Source organism: Sinocyclocheilus grahami, unplaced genomic scaffold (genome assembly GCF_001515645.1).
Source record: "Sinocyclocheilus grahami isolate Dianchi unplaced genomic scaffold, SAMN03320097.WGS_v1.1 scaffold776.1, whole genome shotgun sequence".
NCBI classification, from domain to species: domain Eukaryota; kingdom Metazoa; phylum Chordata; class Actinopteri; order Cypriniformes; family Cyprinidae; genus Sinocyclocheilus; species Sinocyclocheilus grahami.
Window position 1 is genome coordinate 357,900 of NW_015505955.1, and position 18,812 is coordinate 376,711.

The following is an 18,812-nucleotide window of genomic DNA, read 5'->3' on the forward strand; positions in this document are numbered from 1 at the left end:
GGACGTTATGGGGTACACCCCCCCGCCCCCCCCCCCCCCCGGAGCCCTGTGGTGCACTTTTAATGATGGATGGATGCACTCTTTTGGCCTTCAAAATCTTGAGCACCATTCACTGCCATTACAAAGCTTGGAAAAGCCAGGACATTTTTTTATATAACTCCGATTGTATTTGTCTGAAAGAAGAAAGTCATATACACCCAGGATGGCTTGAGGGTGAGTAAATCATTGGGTAATTTTCATTTTTGCGTGAACTATCCTTTAACTCTTTCCCTGCCATTGACGGAATTTCCCATCATTTACGGGACAATGCGCCATGGATGGACATTTCTGGCTTTCCGTGTTTTCACTGATTTAAGGTAGGAGTTGCTATTACACATCTACTGATAGAGAACTGAACGTCCGTCTAGATCAAACACAAGTGAAGAAGAAGCAGAAACAAGCGATCGCATATATAAGCAGATGCATACAGTATGTGAAATAACACGACCATCAAATATTAAACAGCAAATAAATCAAAACTGCCTAACATCACCGAATGAAATTTTCATTGATGGAAGCGATCATCTTCGTCTATGTTTTAACCAGCATCATTTTGTTCAAAATTGTACTTTTTTACGAAATTTACAGATATTCGAGGGTGGATAAAAAAAGAATGCAATAAGCAAGTTAGGGTTAGGGTTAGGGTTCAGATATTCATACGACAGAACATTCTGGGGCTGTGAAATGATCAAAAATGCTGGCGGTTGCTCGCAACTTAAAAAAAAAAAAAAAAAACTTTGGTGGGGAAGGAGTTAAATAACACCAAACAGCTTAATAAAGTAAAGCAATATTTTACAAAGATCGTTTTTATTCTATTCTAATGTTCAGTGCTTATGATAATGCACAATGGGTTGTGTTTTAAAATACGTTTTCCTTTCACAGACTAGCCATCCATTCCATCGTATTCCTCCCCCTGATTTACTTTGTGTTTGTGAGGAAGAATCCATTCACCTTCACTCTGGGAATGGCACAGGCTTTGCTAACAGCTCTCATGATTTCCTCAAGGTGAGTCGATGAATATTTTAGCACTGGTATATTGACTAAAGGCTGGAATACACTACACACAACTTAAAATCTAAAGAGATTTAAAACACTGTCTATCATACAGTTGCTGAGTTTGTAAATGGGTACAGAGAAAAACTAGAACTTGTATACACTAAACGACTGAGGATCACACACTAATAGATATTATAGTCATTATGAACACAACCAATTCACACAAAACACGTGTGTTGGCAAACCTAGATTTTTGGCCCGATTTACAGTCTGGAAAGCCTTGAGAGTCAGTTCTTGTGCACGTACATCTATTGCATGTGCACTTGTAGTGTATTTCAAAGCTTCAAATTATATTTTTAAACAAATGTACGTGCAGATAATATAATATTCATGAAATAAAAGGCCACTTAAGTGAACATAAAGAGAGGCATTTTAATGACTGTTTCCTAATAAACTTAAGTACATTTTAACAAAGTATGCTTTATAATAATATCAAATGTAAAGTAAGCTTTTCACATGCTTTAAAGAAGTACGTCGTGTTGACTAACATACTGAAGCTCACGTAAAGCTTTATCATTTTACCTGTATTATTTTAACTGTATTCAGTATTACATTTAATGTAAATATATTTTAAACGTAAGCTTTATTACAAAAGTGCAATTAAAAAATAATATTTAAATAGCTGACATTCAAGTTTCAACAGAAATGACTTTACCATAAATGCTTGTCAGTAGATTCAGCAGTATATTTCAAAAACAATTCATTATGAAACTACATACTGTATAAAGATGTACTTAGTGGGGCAAAAAGCTGACTAAAGTTCAGCCAATTTGCATGTAATATACATTTAAACTCTAATACATTTTCATTAAAGTAATATTTCCACAACAGGTACTGTTTTTAAAACTATGCTAAAGTGTACCTCTGATACTTAGAACATATTTAGGATATTTTATATATAAAACTTAATTGGTTATTTTTTATTAATGTGAACTTTTTTTAAAGACAATTTAAAAACAAAATAACATTTCGTTTTTTAATGCAATAAATTCAGACATTTTGAGTGTCCCGATAGATTCCGCACAAGCAAAAGGCATACATTTGTTTAAATGCTATGAATAATTCTTTTTTTAAAATCTGAGCAGCAGCCATTGGTGTTGTGTTTTGATCATTATTTTGAGCTTTTTATAGCAAGGCTGCTCAGCCCTGCTCCTGAAGACCTGTCATTCCAGTTTTAGATGTTTTACGTGAACAAAGAGACTTTTTAAATCCACAACAATCAAAGATAACTGCTATTTTGCAATAACAAGTGTCTTCACTGTATCAGCTCAGCCACTCTGCCGGTCACGTTCCGATGCGCAGAGGAGAACAACAGGATCGACAAGAGAATCACTCGCTTCGTGCTTCCAGTTGGTGCGACTATCAATATGGACGGCACTGCACTGTATGAAGCTGTTGCTTCTATATTCATAGCTCAGCTGAACAACTACGACCTGGACGCTGGCCAGATTGTTACCATTAGGTAAGTGGGATATAAGCCAGCTGGTGTGATATAATAGAGTTAAGTGGCTTCATGAAGGACGAAGGCCCGAATGATACTTTTCTTAAACGTTCATTCCGTAGTATCACGGCAACAGTCGCCAGCATTGGTGCAGCAGGTGTTCCAAATGCTGGGCTGGTAACCATGGTGATAGTGCTTACAGCAGTGGGCCTTCCTGCCACTGATGTCACCCTCATCGTCGCTGTCGATTGGCTGCTGTAAGTATTTGGTTTTCATGACCAAAGTGTCAGGTTTAATCGAGCGGCAACCTCCCGCTCTCTCTCGTGAAGCCAACACGGAAGTGACTTAAACTGTAATTCGTCAACTGGCCGCTAGAGGCTGGCTGCAAAAGGGAGTCAATCCCATAGTTAAAATGCCTAACTTTACAGCAGAAAAAAACATGTTTACAGCCTGGTTCAAAAAATGATTTTGGTCTATATAGCTAATTTTGCCCTTCATGACAACTGTGAAGGGGGTGAATTTTTTTATAACTCATCCGTTTAAATTATATTAAGCCTTAAAGTTCTGCATAATTAAGGGCGTGGCCACTTGAGTGACCGAGCTAGGTGGGGGTGGTTTCAACAAGCAGCTCCCGCCTCTTTGCCCATCTTTGATTATCCGGGAGTGACGCGCGGCGACGCGCTGCCAAGATGGCGACAGCCGCCTCCGCCCACTTTTGAGCTTCAAAAACTATCTTCGGAACCCTACGGGTGACGTCACGGACACTACGTCCATGTTTTTATACAGTCTATGGGTTTAATTAATGTGACACAGTCGTGATGACGTATTTTTGTAGGCCAAACCATATCACCCAGGTTCCCACGACAAAAACCCAATAGGATTTTTCCATTGACTTTTGGATTGTTGCAGAAAATAAACTCCAACAAAATTAACACAATTGAATTTTTATGCTTACATACAATTGACAGAAGTATGAAGCTAAACGTAGGCTACAGATGAGCTACACCACGGTCACATGACTTCAGTGTCACCACCATTAAGTGTCTGACAACCCTTCGCAGTCTTTTTTTTTTTTTTACATTTTCCCTGAAAGTTTGAGTTAGAATAGTTTGCACCTATTAAGTATTTTACCTGTTCATTGTGATGACGTTTAACGTTGTCCCATTTAGCACTTTGTTAGCAACTTCCTTTTTCAATATTAATATTAAAATGTATTTTAAATATATATATATTACTCGGGTACTACTTGTGTATTTTATGCCGTAGAATGAAATGTGAAAATACATTGAGCCTGTTTTCATCATAGACCTTATGACAAGCATTTAACCAAAATCCCAATAATAAAAAAAAAAAACACTGACTGGAACCAGAAGTGCTAAAATGTTAAGTCGTTTCTGGGTTTTGGCCTACAAAAATACATAATTCCTGCAGCAATCTATTGGTTGTCCTCCTGGAAAGTTCATATTTACGATTTGGCAAGTTGTAATTGCATAATCAGATGTGTTTAAACCACTTTGGTCAGGGCAAGATGGCGAAGTACTTTTTACTACAAAAAGTTCAAGATTTTTTAACTCGACATCTAAAAAAAAAAAGATGAATAATGAATGCACATTGGGTGTGTTTTTTCTTTATGTTTTTATTCACTTTATGAAGGTGCTGAAAATCGAATCATTATATATTCTATCGTAATTGTACAATACTGCCATATTTTGTACATGCCACTTTGCTAGTTTTTATTTTAAATGGAAAAATTCTTATAATTGAATTAATTTGAACAAATTTACAGTCAATACAGACACTGCATACATTGTGCCATATTTTCTTACTGACATGCCCCCAAACTCGGAAACTCAGGGCTGAAAGAAATTGGTGCATTCAAGTCATGTCTGGAAAAATTGTATTTATGAGTTTAAAGCTCCGTTCACACCAAGAACGATAACTATAAAGATAATGATATTAGCGTCCACACCAGCGAACAATATCGTCTGTTTATTCTAAGCGCACAGCTTTAAATTCTCAAGCCCGTAACAGCAGGATGGATTCTGATTGGCTGTCAATTTTTTATCGTTCATCAGCTGGATTCAAAGTGATTCAAACGATATCGTTTCTCTTCGTCTTTATCGTTATAGTTGCGGTGTGGACTCTGCTATTCTTTAATATTGAGAACGATTTTTAGAACTATATCTTTATCGTTATCTTTATCGTTATCGTCCTTGGTGTGAACGGGCCTCAACGCACATGAATGTCACTGCAAAATCATAATTACAAGTGGGAAACTCTGAACTTTCTATAAGCCGTGAGTTGGGGGCGTAATGTAAATTTTTTTCATTTACAATAAACTATAAATTAAAAATAAATAATCTCTTTTATCTAAGCATGTAAGAAATATGATAATATTGTACAATTACGATAGAACACATATAAATGGAAAAACTCACTGTTGCACATTTTGTATAGGTAGGTTTTGTTTAGTTTTTTTGTATAAAAGGTACATTGGCATCTTATGGAAGCCCATTTCTGTCATGGAATAAAAAAATAAAAAAGATAATTATGACTTTTTTCCTGCAATTCTGAGATGTAAACTCAGAATTCGGAGAAAAAATTTCGGAATTGTGAAATGTAAACTTAGAATTGCAAGATATAACTTGAGATAAAATAAGATGTTATGTGAGTTATAAACTCACAATTGCAACAAAAATTTACAATTTTGGGAAGAAATGTAGTAATTGTGAAATAAAAATTTGTGATTGCTTTTTTATTTTATAATAATAATTCTTTATATCATTTGGTAATTTAATAAAGCTTATATCTCATAATTCTGACTTTTTAAAATCAGAATTCTGAGTTTACATTTTTGTTTCCATCACGGAATAAAAAATAACAAAGCAATCACAAATTGTTATCTCACAATTACTACTTTTCTTCCCAACATTTTGAATTTTTCTTGCAATTGGGAGTTAAAAACGAACGTAACTTCTCACAATTCTGACTTTTTCCCTCAGAATTGCCAGCAATTCTGACATTATATCTCGCAATTCTGACTTTATATGGGCTTATATAGGCTTTTTTATTATGTGACGGAAACAAGCCTCAATCTTGCTCAGACCAAATGACTTCAACACACCTGACATAGTAATTACGACTTCCTAACTCATAAATACACACTTCCTAGGCCGGGTGACCGTGATTTCACCAAGTACAACATGTTCCTGGATCAACATCTTTGTTGATCCTGGAACAACATTCCAATCAACCAATCAGAATTGAGGGATAACTTTTCAGGAAATATCTGTTTTAGGCTTACAATCAGGGTTAGGTGCTTCTACACCCTTGTTAATCAGCTATCATTTCACACTGATTTTAGGAATCAATTATGGGTAGGGTTAGGTTTAGGGGTAGGGATTGGGTTTAGTCTATATTTTTGGACAGTAATGTTGATCCAGGATCAACAAAAGATGTTGATCCAGGAACATGTCTTACTTGGCCTCCTAGGCTGCAACCCTCCAAGAACTGAGTTTGACCTCTGTGTCCTAGGAGTTCTTAAATATGAACTTCTGACATGATTTGAAGTATATGGTTTCTAAAGGACCATGTGGCACGAAGACTGGAGTGATGGCTGCTAAAACCCTATAGCTGCTATAGTGTGAAGTTTACATTGTTGTTTCCCATCAAACCAGCGATCGCTTCCGTACCATGATCAACGTGCTGGGAGACGCCTACGGCGCTGGAATAGTCCAGAAGCTGTCAAAGCGAGAACTAGAGAGGATGGACCTGACTTCAGACGTGGACGCGGCCAACCCCTTCGCCCTGGAGACCACGCTGGATGACGACGAGTGCGAGAAGAAATCTTACATCAACGGTGGATTCACCATCGACAAAAGCGACGCCATTTCCTTCACCGAGACCTCGCAGTTCTAGAGGCGCGCGGCGGGCTCTGCTGAACATGTGACGGCGTGAAGGGAGTTCAGAGAGGTAGGAGCCATTCATAAAACCAGTGCCATGACTAGGACGGAAAGTCATTAGCGAGGACATGATTGAGTGCGGACATTAGCAATACCTGCCCTTGTGGTTCTCCTTCCTTCATTTTCCCAACCGTGCTCTTGAACTTACGTGTGCGTGCGCTAGACTGAGAGAAAACTGTGCTTCCACAGTTCATTAACATGTTGCCATGAATTATGCAAATTGCTGTTTTCGGTTTATTAACGGCGGTTGTTTTCTTTGATTTTGTACTAACGAATAGCTTTTTAGCAGTAGGCGATTTTCGTGTTTGTGTGTTTGAGAAGGAGCTCCGTGCAATATCGCGCATCTGTTTGAAAGAAACCCGGCAGATTAGTGTAACGTTCGCATGTCGCTAACTAGCCGATGTTATTATACTCAGAAAACGCTGATTTTAAGGTTATCGAAATCCGCTTTCGAAAATGTTCTTCGCAAATTATGTTCAAGTTTCAAATTCAGTAACGTGTGAAATGTTGCCAGTCCTGTTATTTGCACTTGCTATTGAAAGCCAAATGTTTATGAGCTTTGCGTGTCTTTCATTTCAGGTTTGTGCCAAATTGAATGTGTTGATAGGAAGGGGAACATTTTTATACAAACGTTGCATGACAAGGACGTGATGTGGGGGTACAGAAATGGCCTTTGGAATGAAAATCAGATCCTTTGTACACAATTATTTTGTCATGATATTGAAGGTGGCAAGCCTTAATAGTTTCTTCAGCAAGCCACTGATTCATTCTTTTTCTTCCTTTGTTGTTGAATCAGAGCTATTCTGGGGAATATTTTGAAAAGACCGCACCGATGATGTTGTCAGTGCCAAATTTCTGCCATTGAGCCAGTTTGAACCTTCTTTTACAGTATTTCATTTCTTTATACTTTGGGTTACATCAGAAATGAGAGAAAACGATCAATGTGAAGCATTAATGGTCTGCGTTTAAGGTTCTGAAACTGAATAAACACTGTAAAGCACACCATTGTACAACTGTATTTATACAGTACAGTAGTCAAATTAGTCATACTGTATGATTCAACAAGTACTGTATGTGTATCCACAAAATAATAAAGTTATCCCTGAATTGACTTTTTTCCATTTATTTTTTCACTTTATATATTTAGATAGATAACTGTTCTTCGTTTAATACTCAAAGGGAAATGCCATAGACGAAACACACCTGCGGCTCCCTGATATAAACAGAATAAGCCTTTTGAACTTGACAATCAACTAAAGCAGGTATTTCATTTGAATTACTAATGAACAAGCAGCATTTGCATAAAAATGCTAAAAAGAAGAAGAAAGGACGTGATCAAAGCACTACTGATTTGCCACTTTTGATGATTTTATCTCTCTTTCTTTTTTTTGCTGAGTTGGTCTCAAACCAAACCATGTTCTATTGCTGCACCACGGCTCAACAAGGGAGCCAACCTTTTTTGTTATGAGGGTTATATAAAGCACATGTACTATTTTAAGTGTCAGAAGACTCCGTTTTGCTCTCTGTCTCCAGTGAAACACACATTTCAAGTGTTTCTACTAAGAAGCTCATGAGCTGAATCAGGTGTGAACAGTTGGGGGCCTCCAGAAATAGGGTTAAAAACCACCAAAAACACTAGAAATATACTGTTTCATTTCAAAGCTGCACTACAAACACAACGACAAACAAACACACTCATAATTGAATGGAAAAAGATGCAATGCCACAGAAAATCACACAGTCCTCTGATTCATCTGTGGATAAAAAGAAGAACCATCTTTAAATACCTACTGAGTCTGTACAACCCTTATGCACAAAAAAAGTGTGCTTAACTGTATTAAATGCAAACTAGTGCACATCAAACCTTAAGAAGTACATTTAAACAACTGTACTTCCAGATATTATAATATTAATGAAATAAAAGGCCACTTAAGTGTACTTAAAGAGAGGGCATTTTAATGACTATATTTCTGAACACACTTAAGCAGACTTTTAAAAAATGCGCTTTGCAATGTTATCAAATTACACATTTTACTTTAAAGTCATTTTAAATCATGTTTCAATAACCTTTTGTCGTGCTTTGAAGTACACTTGTTTTTAATGTGTTGACTAACACACTAAAGCACAATATTTTATTATCATTTTATAAATTTCACGTTTCAAGTTTCTTAACACACTTTTAAAAAGTGCACTTTGTAGTAATGGCAAACATTTTACTTTACATTTTACATCATTATGTTTTTATAATTGTAATATGTTGTCATGCTTTAAAGAAAATGTACTAAATTGCAACTTCATTACTAATATATTCAAATCCGAGGCATACAAGTTTCAACGGAAATGACAATAAAGTATATTTTAGTTGATCATAAGTGCATGTCAGAACATTCAGCAGTACTTTAATCATATTTCAAAGACAATAGAAGGAATTATAAAATTATATATAAAGATGAATTTTAGGCCTACTTAAGTGAGTCAAAAAGTTTGTGTGTGATATAAATGTACACTATGATATAAGTAGTAAATACTGAGCACAGAATCACAAAAAATTTGATTAATGGTGACCTTTGACCTTGACCACCCATGTTGCGCTCACCTTTGACCTTTCAAAATCTCTGAAATGAAATGAAACCGGTGTGAAACACGTGCTGTACAGATATGGGACGTCCAGGTATGGAAGGTCAAAAGCGGCCCTGGGGAGTTCAGATATGTAAAGTCAAAGGTCAAAAATGGAAACTCCAGGTGTGTAACGTCGAAAATGTCAAAATCGACCCCAGAGGATATGAAAGGTCATTGGAAAACCGAGAAATGCCAGATAAAAGGACAAAGACCATAATATTCCCCCGAGATTATGCAAGGTCAACGGTAAGCGTGACATGGGTGGTCAAGGTCAAAGATCACCATCAGTCAAATTTTTGGTCATTCTGCGCACTGTATTTACTACTAATACATGTTCATAAATTAACATGCAAGTTTCTGGAAACATGACATTCAGTTCACAATTAAGTACATTATTTCCATAATAATAGGTACTCTTTTTAAAAGTATGCTAAAGTGAAACAAAATAAATATCCCAGAATGAGAAAAGCGTTATTATATTTAAAGACTCGCCATTACATAAGCACAAACGCCAAAACAGATCTGCGTGTCAATACCTCATCTATCTCAGAGTCGGTGGCACCCTGACATCACAAACAGAGGCAGAGGAGGCTGAATGATCCATCCCACGATGGGCATAACATACCACAGCGTTCATTAAAAACGGGAGCGTGTGTGTTTGTTTGAGTGGTACTCACACAGGCTCGTCTTTGAACTGCTTTGGGAGATGTTAAAAGGCTGAACCCGTTCCTGAACTTCCTCCCACAGGTCAGGAGAACCCAAGAGAGATCTGCAGAAAACAACACATCATTTATCTAAAAAAATAAAGACAGCACTATTAATTTTGCTCATATTTAAGGTCAGTGATTTGAACAACTCATAGGCAACTCATACTGCTATGAACATGAAGTATACTTCAGATTGCACGGCATGGATGTGGTGTGGAAAGTCTGAGTCGGTTCTACAAAAAAACATCAATCGAATCCATTCATGCAACTCTACCTGGGGAACACAGACGCAAACATACCCATTGTGCCTCTGTGCCTCCGTACTGGAGTGTTCGGAAGATCCCTCATATCCCATGAGGGAATGATGACGGCCCACTTCCTCTGCGTAGTCGAGGAGATCGTCTGTGTCTGAAGAGTCTTCATCAGCCATCTGAAATAATGAAGTAGAATATGCAGGTCGAGATAGCCTTGTGACAAAGAAGTGCACTTAATTGTATTGAATGTGATCTTGTAGGGTATATCTTAAAACACTGTACTTGCAGATAATAGAATGCAATTAATATATAAGTAATGAAATAAATGGCCACTTAAGTGTACTTAAAGAGAGGGCATTTTAATGACAGATTTCACAGATGGGGCTTAGACTGAGCCAGGATTAGGCCATAGTTCAATTAGGACATTTAAGTAATTTTTTTTTTATAAATGTGCCTTAAAGAAAACATGTGGTGTGCATCTTGAGACAAAACAAAGGCACTGATATATTTTAAGATCAGTGAGTGCAAGTTTCTTTCAGTTAAAACAGCTCAGATTTACATTTTAGTCTGAGACGAGGCTTAAGCCTTGTCTATGAAACCGGGGGTACGTTTCTGAACACACTTAAGTACACTTTTAAAATGTGCACTTCGTAATGTTATCAAATTAAACGTGTTTCAATAATCTTTTGTCATGATTTAGAGAAGTAGACTTATTTTAATGTTGACTAACACACTAAAGCACACAAAATATTTGATTGTAATTGTATCTGTTAGTCTGTTATTCAATATTACATTTAAGGCACTATATATTTTAAATGCACCAAATTGCATGTTCATTACAAATATGTAAATACAAATATATTTAAATACATGACAACACACTTTAACTATATTTCAAAAACAATGGAAGTAAATATAAAATGACATAATGACAAAATATTTACAGTACATTTAAATTATAATCCATTTCCATTTAATTGCAACTAACACACAGTTAAGTGTCTGAAAACGTTACAGTATGTTCACACTTAAGTGTGTTCTTTAAAGTGTTTTATTTCGATAAGTACTCTTATTGAAAGTATATGCTAAAGAGTATAGATGTCAATATAAAATGACAATGACAAAATATTTACAGTACATTTAAACTATAATCCATTTCCATTGAATTGCAACTAACACACAGTTAAGTGTCTGAAAACGTTACAGTATGTTCACACTTAAGTGTGTTCTTTTAAAGAGTTTTATTTCGATAAGTACTCTTATTGAAAGTATATGCTAAAGAGTATTTCTTTTTCACAAGGGTTGTCCTCATCTGACTTATCTATTAGTTAATCTTATTTACTTCCAGATCAGTATTATTTGTTTATTGGTGTATAGTATAGAGAGGGACAAATAATATACACAACTAACCCAAGGTCTGGAATAGCTTCTTCTTTGGTCTCCTGAAGAATAAACAGTATAGTCTGGTTTACCAATTAACATTTTGTTGGTTAAACAAAATATGTCCTGTCACACATCATAAAACCTTTCAGAGAACTTGTGTAAATCTTATACAGATCCACAGCATGGACCAATTTGACAAATTGCATGAAGAGTGTTACAGTGTTCATATTTGATTCTCCTGATGGTTTTGATTGATGCACTGACAAACTCCTTAATCTGGAGTTTCTGTCAGATGGGTGAATAACGAGAAGAGGACCGTTCACGTGACCTCTGAACCTACAGGGGGTCAAACACACACACACACACAGAGACACAGACACAGACACAGACAGACACACAGACATAGACAGACAGACAGACACACACACACACAAACACACACACACACACAGACACACACACAGACACAGAGACACACACACAGCCACACACACACACACACACACACACAGACAGACACAGACACAGACACAGACACAGACACAGACACAGACACAGACACACACACACACACACACACACACAGACAGACACAGACACAGACACAGACACAGACACAGACACAGACACAGACACACACACACACACACACACAGACACAGACACAGACACAGACACAGACACCTTCAGGAACTGGAATCAAAGTGTTTAATGGTCTTGATCCTACAATAAGCTGTTGTGCCCTCTGCTGGCCATCACTAATTCATCAAAAAAACACAACAACCAGGATCTCAAACCATTTGAACATCACTGTAACCCTGCAGAGCATCAAGGTCCATGATTCAAGTCTTTGTTTAGAGGAAAAAAATATTTATGTATTTATTTCTGCTCAACATGTGGACCATGTCTGATGAAAAAGAAGTGCACCTTATTGTACTTGTAGCGTACTTCAAATCATAAAAGTATATTTTAAAAACCTTAACTTTCAGATATTGTAATATTAATAAATTTAAATGCCACTTAAGTGTACTTAAAGAGAGATACTTTGATGACTGTTTTTTCACTATGTTTTAATAATCTTTTGTAATGGTTTAAAGAAGTACATTTATTTTGATGTGTTGACTAACATACTAAAGCACATGTAAAGTACTTTATTATTATAATTGAACTGTAGTGTCTCATTTGATATTACATTTAAAGTGAATATATTTTAAATATACTAAATTGCAACTTTATGATTACAAATGTGTAATTACAAAAATATTTAAATACATAACTTACAGGTTTTGATACAAATGGCATTGAAGTATAATGTAGTTTATTATAAATGCTTGTCAGTACATTTAGTAGTACACTTAACCATATTTCAAAGCCATTAGAAATAATAATGAAATTGCATAAGTGGGTCAAAAACACTCTTAAATTCAACTAATTGCATTTGATATATATTTTAATTATAATACATTTTCATTTAATTGCAAATAACATGCAATTAACTGGCTAAAAACATTGCATTTAATTCAAACTTAAGTATATAATTTCTTCTATTAAAGTGTACTTCTTTTTAACAAGAGCATATTAGCACATATTTGCTGCTGTCCTGTGTCAAAAAACAAAAATGCACAAATGTGACCCTGGAGCACAAAAGCAGTCTTAAGTGGCTGGGGGATATTTGTAGCAATAGCCAACAATACATTGTATGGGTCAAAATTATCAATTTTTCTTTAATGCCAAAAATCATTAGGATATTAAGTAAAGATCATGTTCCATGAAGATATTTTGCAAATTTCTTACCGTAAATATATCAAAACTTAATCTTTGATTAGTAATATGCATTGCTAAGAACTTCATTTGGTCAACTTTAAAGAAATATTTTCTCAATATTTAGATTTTTGTGCACCCTCAGATTCCAGATTTTTAAATAGTTGTATCTCGGCCAAATATTGTCCTATCCTAACAAACCATACATCAATGGAAAGCTCATTTATTCAGCTCTGTATGATGGTGTATAAATCTCCATTTTAAAAAAATGGACCCTTATGACTGGTTTTGTGGTCCAGGGTCACAAATGAGGAACATCTGATACCTGATCTCTGCCGTGATGTTCTCTTTGACTGCATGGAGCAAAAGAGAGATGTCTTCGGGATGAGGTGCAGCCCTGTTTCCGTGACTTTTTGGAGGTTTTTCTCGTCATTGCCCTCTAAAGACAATAAAGCATCTTACAAAACTTTATAACTGTATGATGGTGTATAAATCTCTATTTTTAAAAAATTGACCCTTATGACTGGTTTTGTGGTCCAGGGTCACAAATGAGGAACATCTGATACCTGATCTCTGCCGTGATGTTCTCTTTGACTGCATGGAGCAAAAGAGAGATGTCTTCGGGATGAGGTGCAGCCCTGTTTCCGTGACTTTTTGGAGGTTTTTCTCGTCATTGCCCTCTAAAGACAATAAAGCATCTTACAAAACTTTATAAAGCAATCAAGCTAAAATCTTGCATTTCAAAATCTGCATTTTTTACCAGAGGAACAGTCAGGAAACCATTGTCACTGGAGATTTCACTGAATGTTGTCTTTGTGGAGGACTCTAATCTTGGAGAGATACCCTGAAATTAATCAATCGATTTAAAAACTTTTTTCTTTTTTTGTAATAATGCAAAAAACTCATTATTGTCGTGTTTAAGCAAATCAATTGAATCAATTGAATGTAGATAAATACGCACTTACAGGGAAAGTGGGATGCCGTGTCATTAATACCTCTCTCTCTACTCCAGAGAAAGATGGGGCAAGCATCTTCTTCAAAACTGGCCAGTATTTCTCCAGCTGCAAAAGAGAATTTCAAAAGCAAATAACATTTGCATGCAACATGAATAATTTAATAATACCTGAGAAATAATATCAGTTGTACCTGGAGGAATCAACTGAATGAGTTCAAGTTTCACTGTTTCACTTGAGGAAGAGGAGAAACGCACTAAAATAACCCTAGTACATAAGAAGTGTGCTTAACTGTATTTGAGTGTGCACTTAAAACCTTAAAAGTATATTTTAAAAAATGCACTTGCATATACTAAAATATTAATCAACTGAAAGGCCACTTAAAGAGAGTAGACATTCATGATGTTTCTTAACACACTTAAGTACATTTAAAAAAAAATGTTTGTTACAATGTCAGATTAAAAGTTTTACTTAAATTGTTTTGAATAATATTTTATCATGCTTTAAAGTATTTTGATGTGTTGACTAACATACGAAAGCACATGTACTTAATAAACATTTTAGCTGTTATGTTATTTCATATTACATTTACAGTTAACATTTTAATACTCTAAATTGCAAATTCATCCTTACAAACGTGTAATTACAAATGCATTTCGCAGGTAGTTAACAGTATGACACAAAACAGCCAATATACTGTGGCTAAATATAATTTGAACTCACCGGAAACATTAATACAATTCATTTAAAATGTATTTGCATGAATAAAAGGTCGCTTTTTAATGATGTTATTAACTATTCTTATAACCAAATATTATCCATATTTCAGTAATATGAAAAGACTTTTATTTTGAAACAGTCCGGAAATTAAATTGGACACATGGGAGTCGTAGTTTTGTAGCTCATTTGTAGTTCACACCATCAACATTGCCTTTTAAAATGAAAAACAGATATCTATGATGCATTTGTATATTTAGTACTTTCAAAAAATCTCACAGTGGAGCCAAACTGAGAAATGAAATTAAGAAGGAAATAAAATCCTACAATTGTGGACACTGTAGCTGTGGACAATTTCATTATTGCTCAGCTGTTTCCATCCGAGCATCCATATTAAATATAGCAGTTTATTTCACCAGGTCCGAGATAAAATGACAACAGACAAAATTGGTGTGCATTTGGTTTATACGGTCATTTGTCAGGGGTACCAGAAATACAACTGAATACCAAGATTTAAAAAACAAACAAAACTGCAAATAAAACTTGCACTTCAGATATACAACTTAAAATAAATCGACCCATCTACATTCATTTAGGTACAATAATAAAAGCAAATCAAGGTAACAACAGCATATTAGACTTAGCTGATAACAGAATACACTGTAGTCCCATTTCTCGTCCGACCAGCGAGTGCTGGACTGCACATGCTAGTTAGAAACCATCTAGAAGAGCAAACGCTCACTTATAATCAGAAATGTTTGAAATGAGCTTGACTAGGCGTATTATTATTATTATTATTAATGGATGCACAACTGCATTCAAGGGGAAATCAATTTGAATTGTAACAGCATCAGTGGCATTTTCATTCTATTAGAGCTTTGTAAGAACCATGAAATACGGCTTCTTAGTAAATTCTTAATAAACATCAGAATGTAATGTCAGGCCGAATGATAAAAACACAAAAGGAGATATGATAAATTTTAAGCAAAAGTGCATCTGATACTTCAGTTCTGAGAGCGCTAGGCTGCCAGCATGACGTCTATATATTGTTTTAAAAGGAAGAAGGAGAGGAGATGAGGCTCTATTCTCCATACACACTCTCGTCACTGTAGGCGATGTAAAGGAAGAAATCTTCTTCGTGATGTTCCTGTGTGTGAGACAGCGTAATTACAAGAGGAACAAACTGATACTGATGTGAACAAACCAATCAGAGTGAAAGAAGGGCGAGAGAGAGATACCTGGTACAGCTGGCCCATGGTGGCGGAGGTCGGGGGAATGACGTTGTTCACGAAGAAGAACAGAGCATCCTCGGCTCTCAGGTGGATTCGCTTTCGGATGAGAAAGTAAAACTGGCCCACTAAAAAAACATTAGCAGATGCTTTTATCCAATGTGACTTACAAATGAGGACAATGGAAGCAATCAGAATCAACAACAGAGCAATGATACGCAAGCGCTATAACACGTCTCAGTTAGCTTAACGCAGTACACGTAGCAAGGCTTTTTAAAAATTATAGAATACTTTTTTTTTTTTTTTTAAACAGATCGAAAGAATACAATATCAGTATTAGTTGATAAATAGAGTGTAAGTCTAAAAGGGGCAAGTTTTTTTTAAAGAATAGAATTAGAATAGAGAGTGCTAGAGTTAGAGGGTCAAAATATAATTATAATAATAACATCTTCTGATGCAATCGGCTTCAAGTAAAAAAAAAAAAAAAAGACTTTCGAAACATAAAGGCACTTACCCGTCAGGTCAGAGGGGACCAGGTATTTCTTCTTGTCTAGGTCACCTATTCTGGCTTTAGGAGCTTTTTCCACAATTACCTAATACAGAATCAAACAAACACTTGTAAGTGGAGAAAATGTAGTGTACAGTTAAAGAAACAGTTCACCCAAGAGTGAAAATCAGCGGACAGTGTACTCATCTTCAGGTCATGAGTTTGTTTCTTCATCAGATTTGGAGAAATGTAGCATTGCATCTCTTTCTCACCAAAGGATGCTCTGCAGTGAATGGGTGCCGTCAGAACGAGAGTCCAAACAGCTGATAAACACATCACAGTAATCCACACGACTCCAGTCCATCAGTTAAAGTCTTATGAAGTGAACAGCTTGTATCTATAATATACAAGCAACAACAGTACAGCTCTGAACAAATATGTTGGTGGATTTTGATATGAGAGTATAACGGGATGGACTTTTTGATTTAGAGGAAGCAATATTCTGGATTATGGAATAATATGGAAAAACATATTTTGACCAGAAGTTAAAAAACCTTGACGAATCGGTTTCTTACAAACGTGCAGCTTTTCACTTCTCAAGACTTTAACTGATGGACTGGAGTGGTGTGGATTATTGTGATGTTTTAATCAGCTGTTTGGACTCTCGTTCTGACGGCACCCATTCACTGCAGAGCATCCGTTGGCGAGCAAGAGATGCAATGCTACATTTCTCCAAATCTGATGAAGAAACACACTCATCTACATCTTGGATGGCCTGAGGGTGAAATTTGCAGCTAATTTTCTTTCTTGGGTAAACTATTCCTTTAATCCAGCGTTAGACGAAACCGAGAGAAGCTACTAGTTTACTTTCAATCGATTTTACTCGTTCCTTTCACTTTTCAAGCCCACTATGTGTGATTTTTTTTGACTCGGAGTAAAGACTAAGAGGATCTGAGAAAAGCTGTGCTATTTTTGATAATTAGGCTGCAGATGAGGAACAAGATATCTATATTATGAACCACTTCAGACCCATGACTATTTAAAACTACTATGTTGCTTCCCATATGTAAAACATCCATTAGAGGGTCAGAAGCGAACCAGGACTTGGGGGAAATGCCACCAAAAGTATAAAACATCTCAGAAAATTGCCCCGCAGTGAATTCTTCAATTCATAATTTTAGAGTGTTTAATTTTTGTTAATCGATTCAGCTGAATCAAGCTGTCAATACGGGTTATTATGGTATCAAACATATTATTAATAATCTTTTCGTAGTAACACAGGTCCAAACAGGGGAGGGGGGAAAATACTTGAAATTATGGCAATATTTAATAGACGGCTTGTATTTCTGGTTTGGTCATGTATATGGTAAACGAAGCCAGCCTTGTGGATGTAAACATGTTGACTGAAGGACATCCAGGCTATTTTAGGATCACCACTTACACATGGTCCTAAATGTATTATTTTACCCCACAAATGCAATTTAAATAAGACCACAAGCACATAACGCACCGCATTACACTACAGGAGGTCAATCTGTCCATTAGGCCTCGAGGATTAAAGCAGACCAGACAACACAAAACACAAGCCACCTTAACAAATATTGAACTGTTCGTCTCTCAAAGCAGATTCGAGCTGAAGAGAGATTTCAAACACGCTATTAGTAAGCATAACACGAACAGACATTTGATTTCGTCTGTTGTGGTTCACCATAACGCTAACGCTAGCTTCTGTTTACGCTAACGTTACATCCAACCGACTTACAGGAACCCTGTCTGGATATTTCTTCCGGATTTTCTCACCCTCCGATCGCCTCTTCTCAAAGGGATGCTCTTCTTTGTATTGAAACTTCATGGTTGTTAAAGGAAGAGTAAACTAGTCTTACACAAACACACAGATGTGACCAAGCGCTTCATACACAGCTGCTGCGCTCTCCCTTCTGCGCATTGATACGGACGCGCTATATTTACATTATTTTTGTTAACTCAATACTGAATCTTTCCCGAAAACCACACATCCAGAAAAACTATTCGATACAAGGCTTATTAAAGATGCTAGACGGTTACTAAAGACGTTTCTGATATCGCGTTATGTTGTGTTTGTAAGGTAGGGACTACTTTTTCCGCTCACGCAGTTATACAAGCGGTGCTCCGGTCAGTCATATGACCGTCTGCCCTCACTTCCGGTATCCGAAGAGACGCAGAGT

General features: G+C 36.2%; 3 protein-coding genes across 3 annotated transcripts in view; 1 reads left to right on the top strand and 2 right to left on the bottom strand.

The window, feature by feature from the left end:
* Positions 1-7,598, top strand: part of slc1a1 (solute carrier family 1 member 1) — a 20,061-nt gene extending 12,463 nt beyond the window's left edge. The window contains exons 9-12 of the mRNA XM_016245973.1: positions 922-1,044; positions 2,363-2,557; positions 2,659-2,793; positions 6,214-7,598. Coding sequence (XP_016101459.1) covers positions 922-1,044; positions 2,363-2,557; positions 2,659-2,793; positions 6,214-6,454 — 694 coding nt within the window. The 3' untranslated portion in view covers positions 6,455-7,598. The remainder of the gene's footprint in view (positions 1-921; positions 1,045-2,362; positions 2,558-2,658; positions 2,794-6,213) is intronic.
* Positions 7,599-9,611: 2,013 nt separating this feature from the next.
* spata6l (spermatogenesis associated 6-like) lies at positions 9,612-15,598 on the bottom strand. Its single transcript, XM_071582320.1, is given in 14 exon segments — positions 9,612-9,680; positions 9,795-9,834; positions 9,836-9,886; positions 10,124-10,254; positions 11,489-11,534; positions 11,705-11,755; positions 11,757-11,797; positions 13,548-13,661; positions 13,789-13,902; positions 13,983-14,066; positions 14,188-14,251; positions 14,253-14,283; positions 14,369-14,431; positions 15,577-15,598. Coding segments are annotated over 14 exon segments (921 nt in total).
* On the bottom strand, positions 15,340-18,622 carry gabarapb (GABA(A) receptor-associated protein b). Its single transcript, XM_016245974.1, has 4 exons — positions 18,371-18,622; positions 16,636-16,714; positions 16,131-16,249; positions 15,340-16,039 (listed from the first exon to the last, which is right to left on the bottom strand). The coding sequence occupies exons 1-4, from the start codon at positions 18,458-18,460 to the stop codon at positions 15,974-15,976; spliced, it is 354 nt and encodes a 117-aa protein (XP_016101460.1). The 5' UTR covers positions 18,461-18,622; the 3' UTR covers positions 15,340-15,973.
* Between the last annotated feature and the right edge of the window lie 190 nt (positions 18,623-18,812).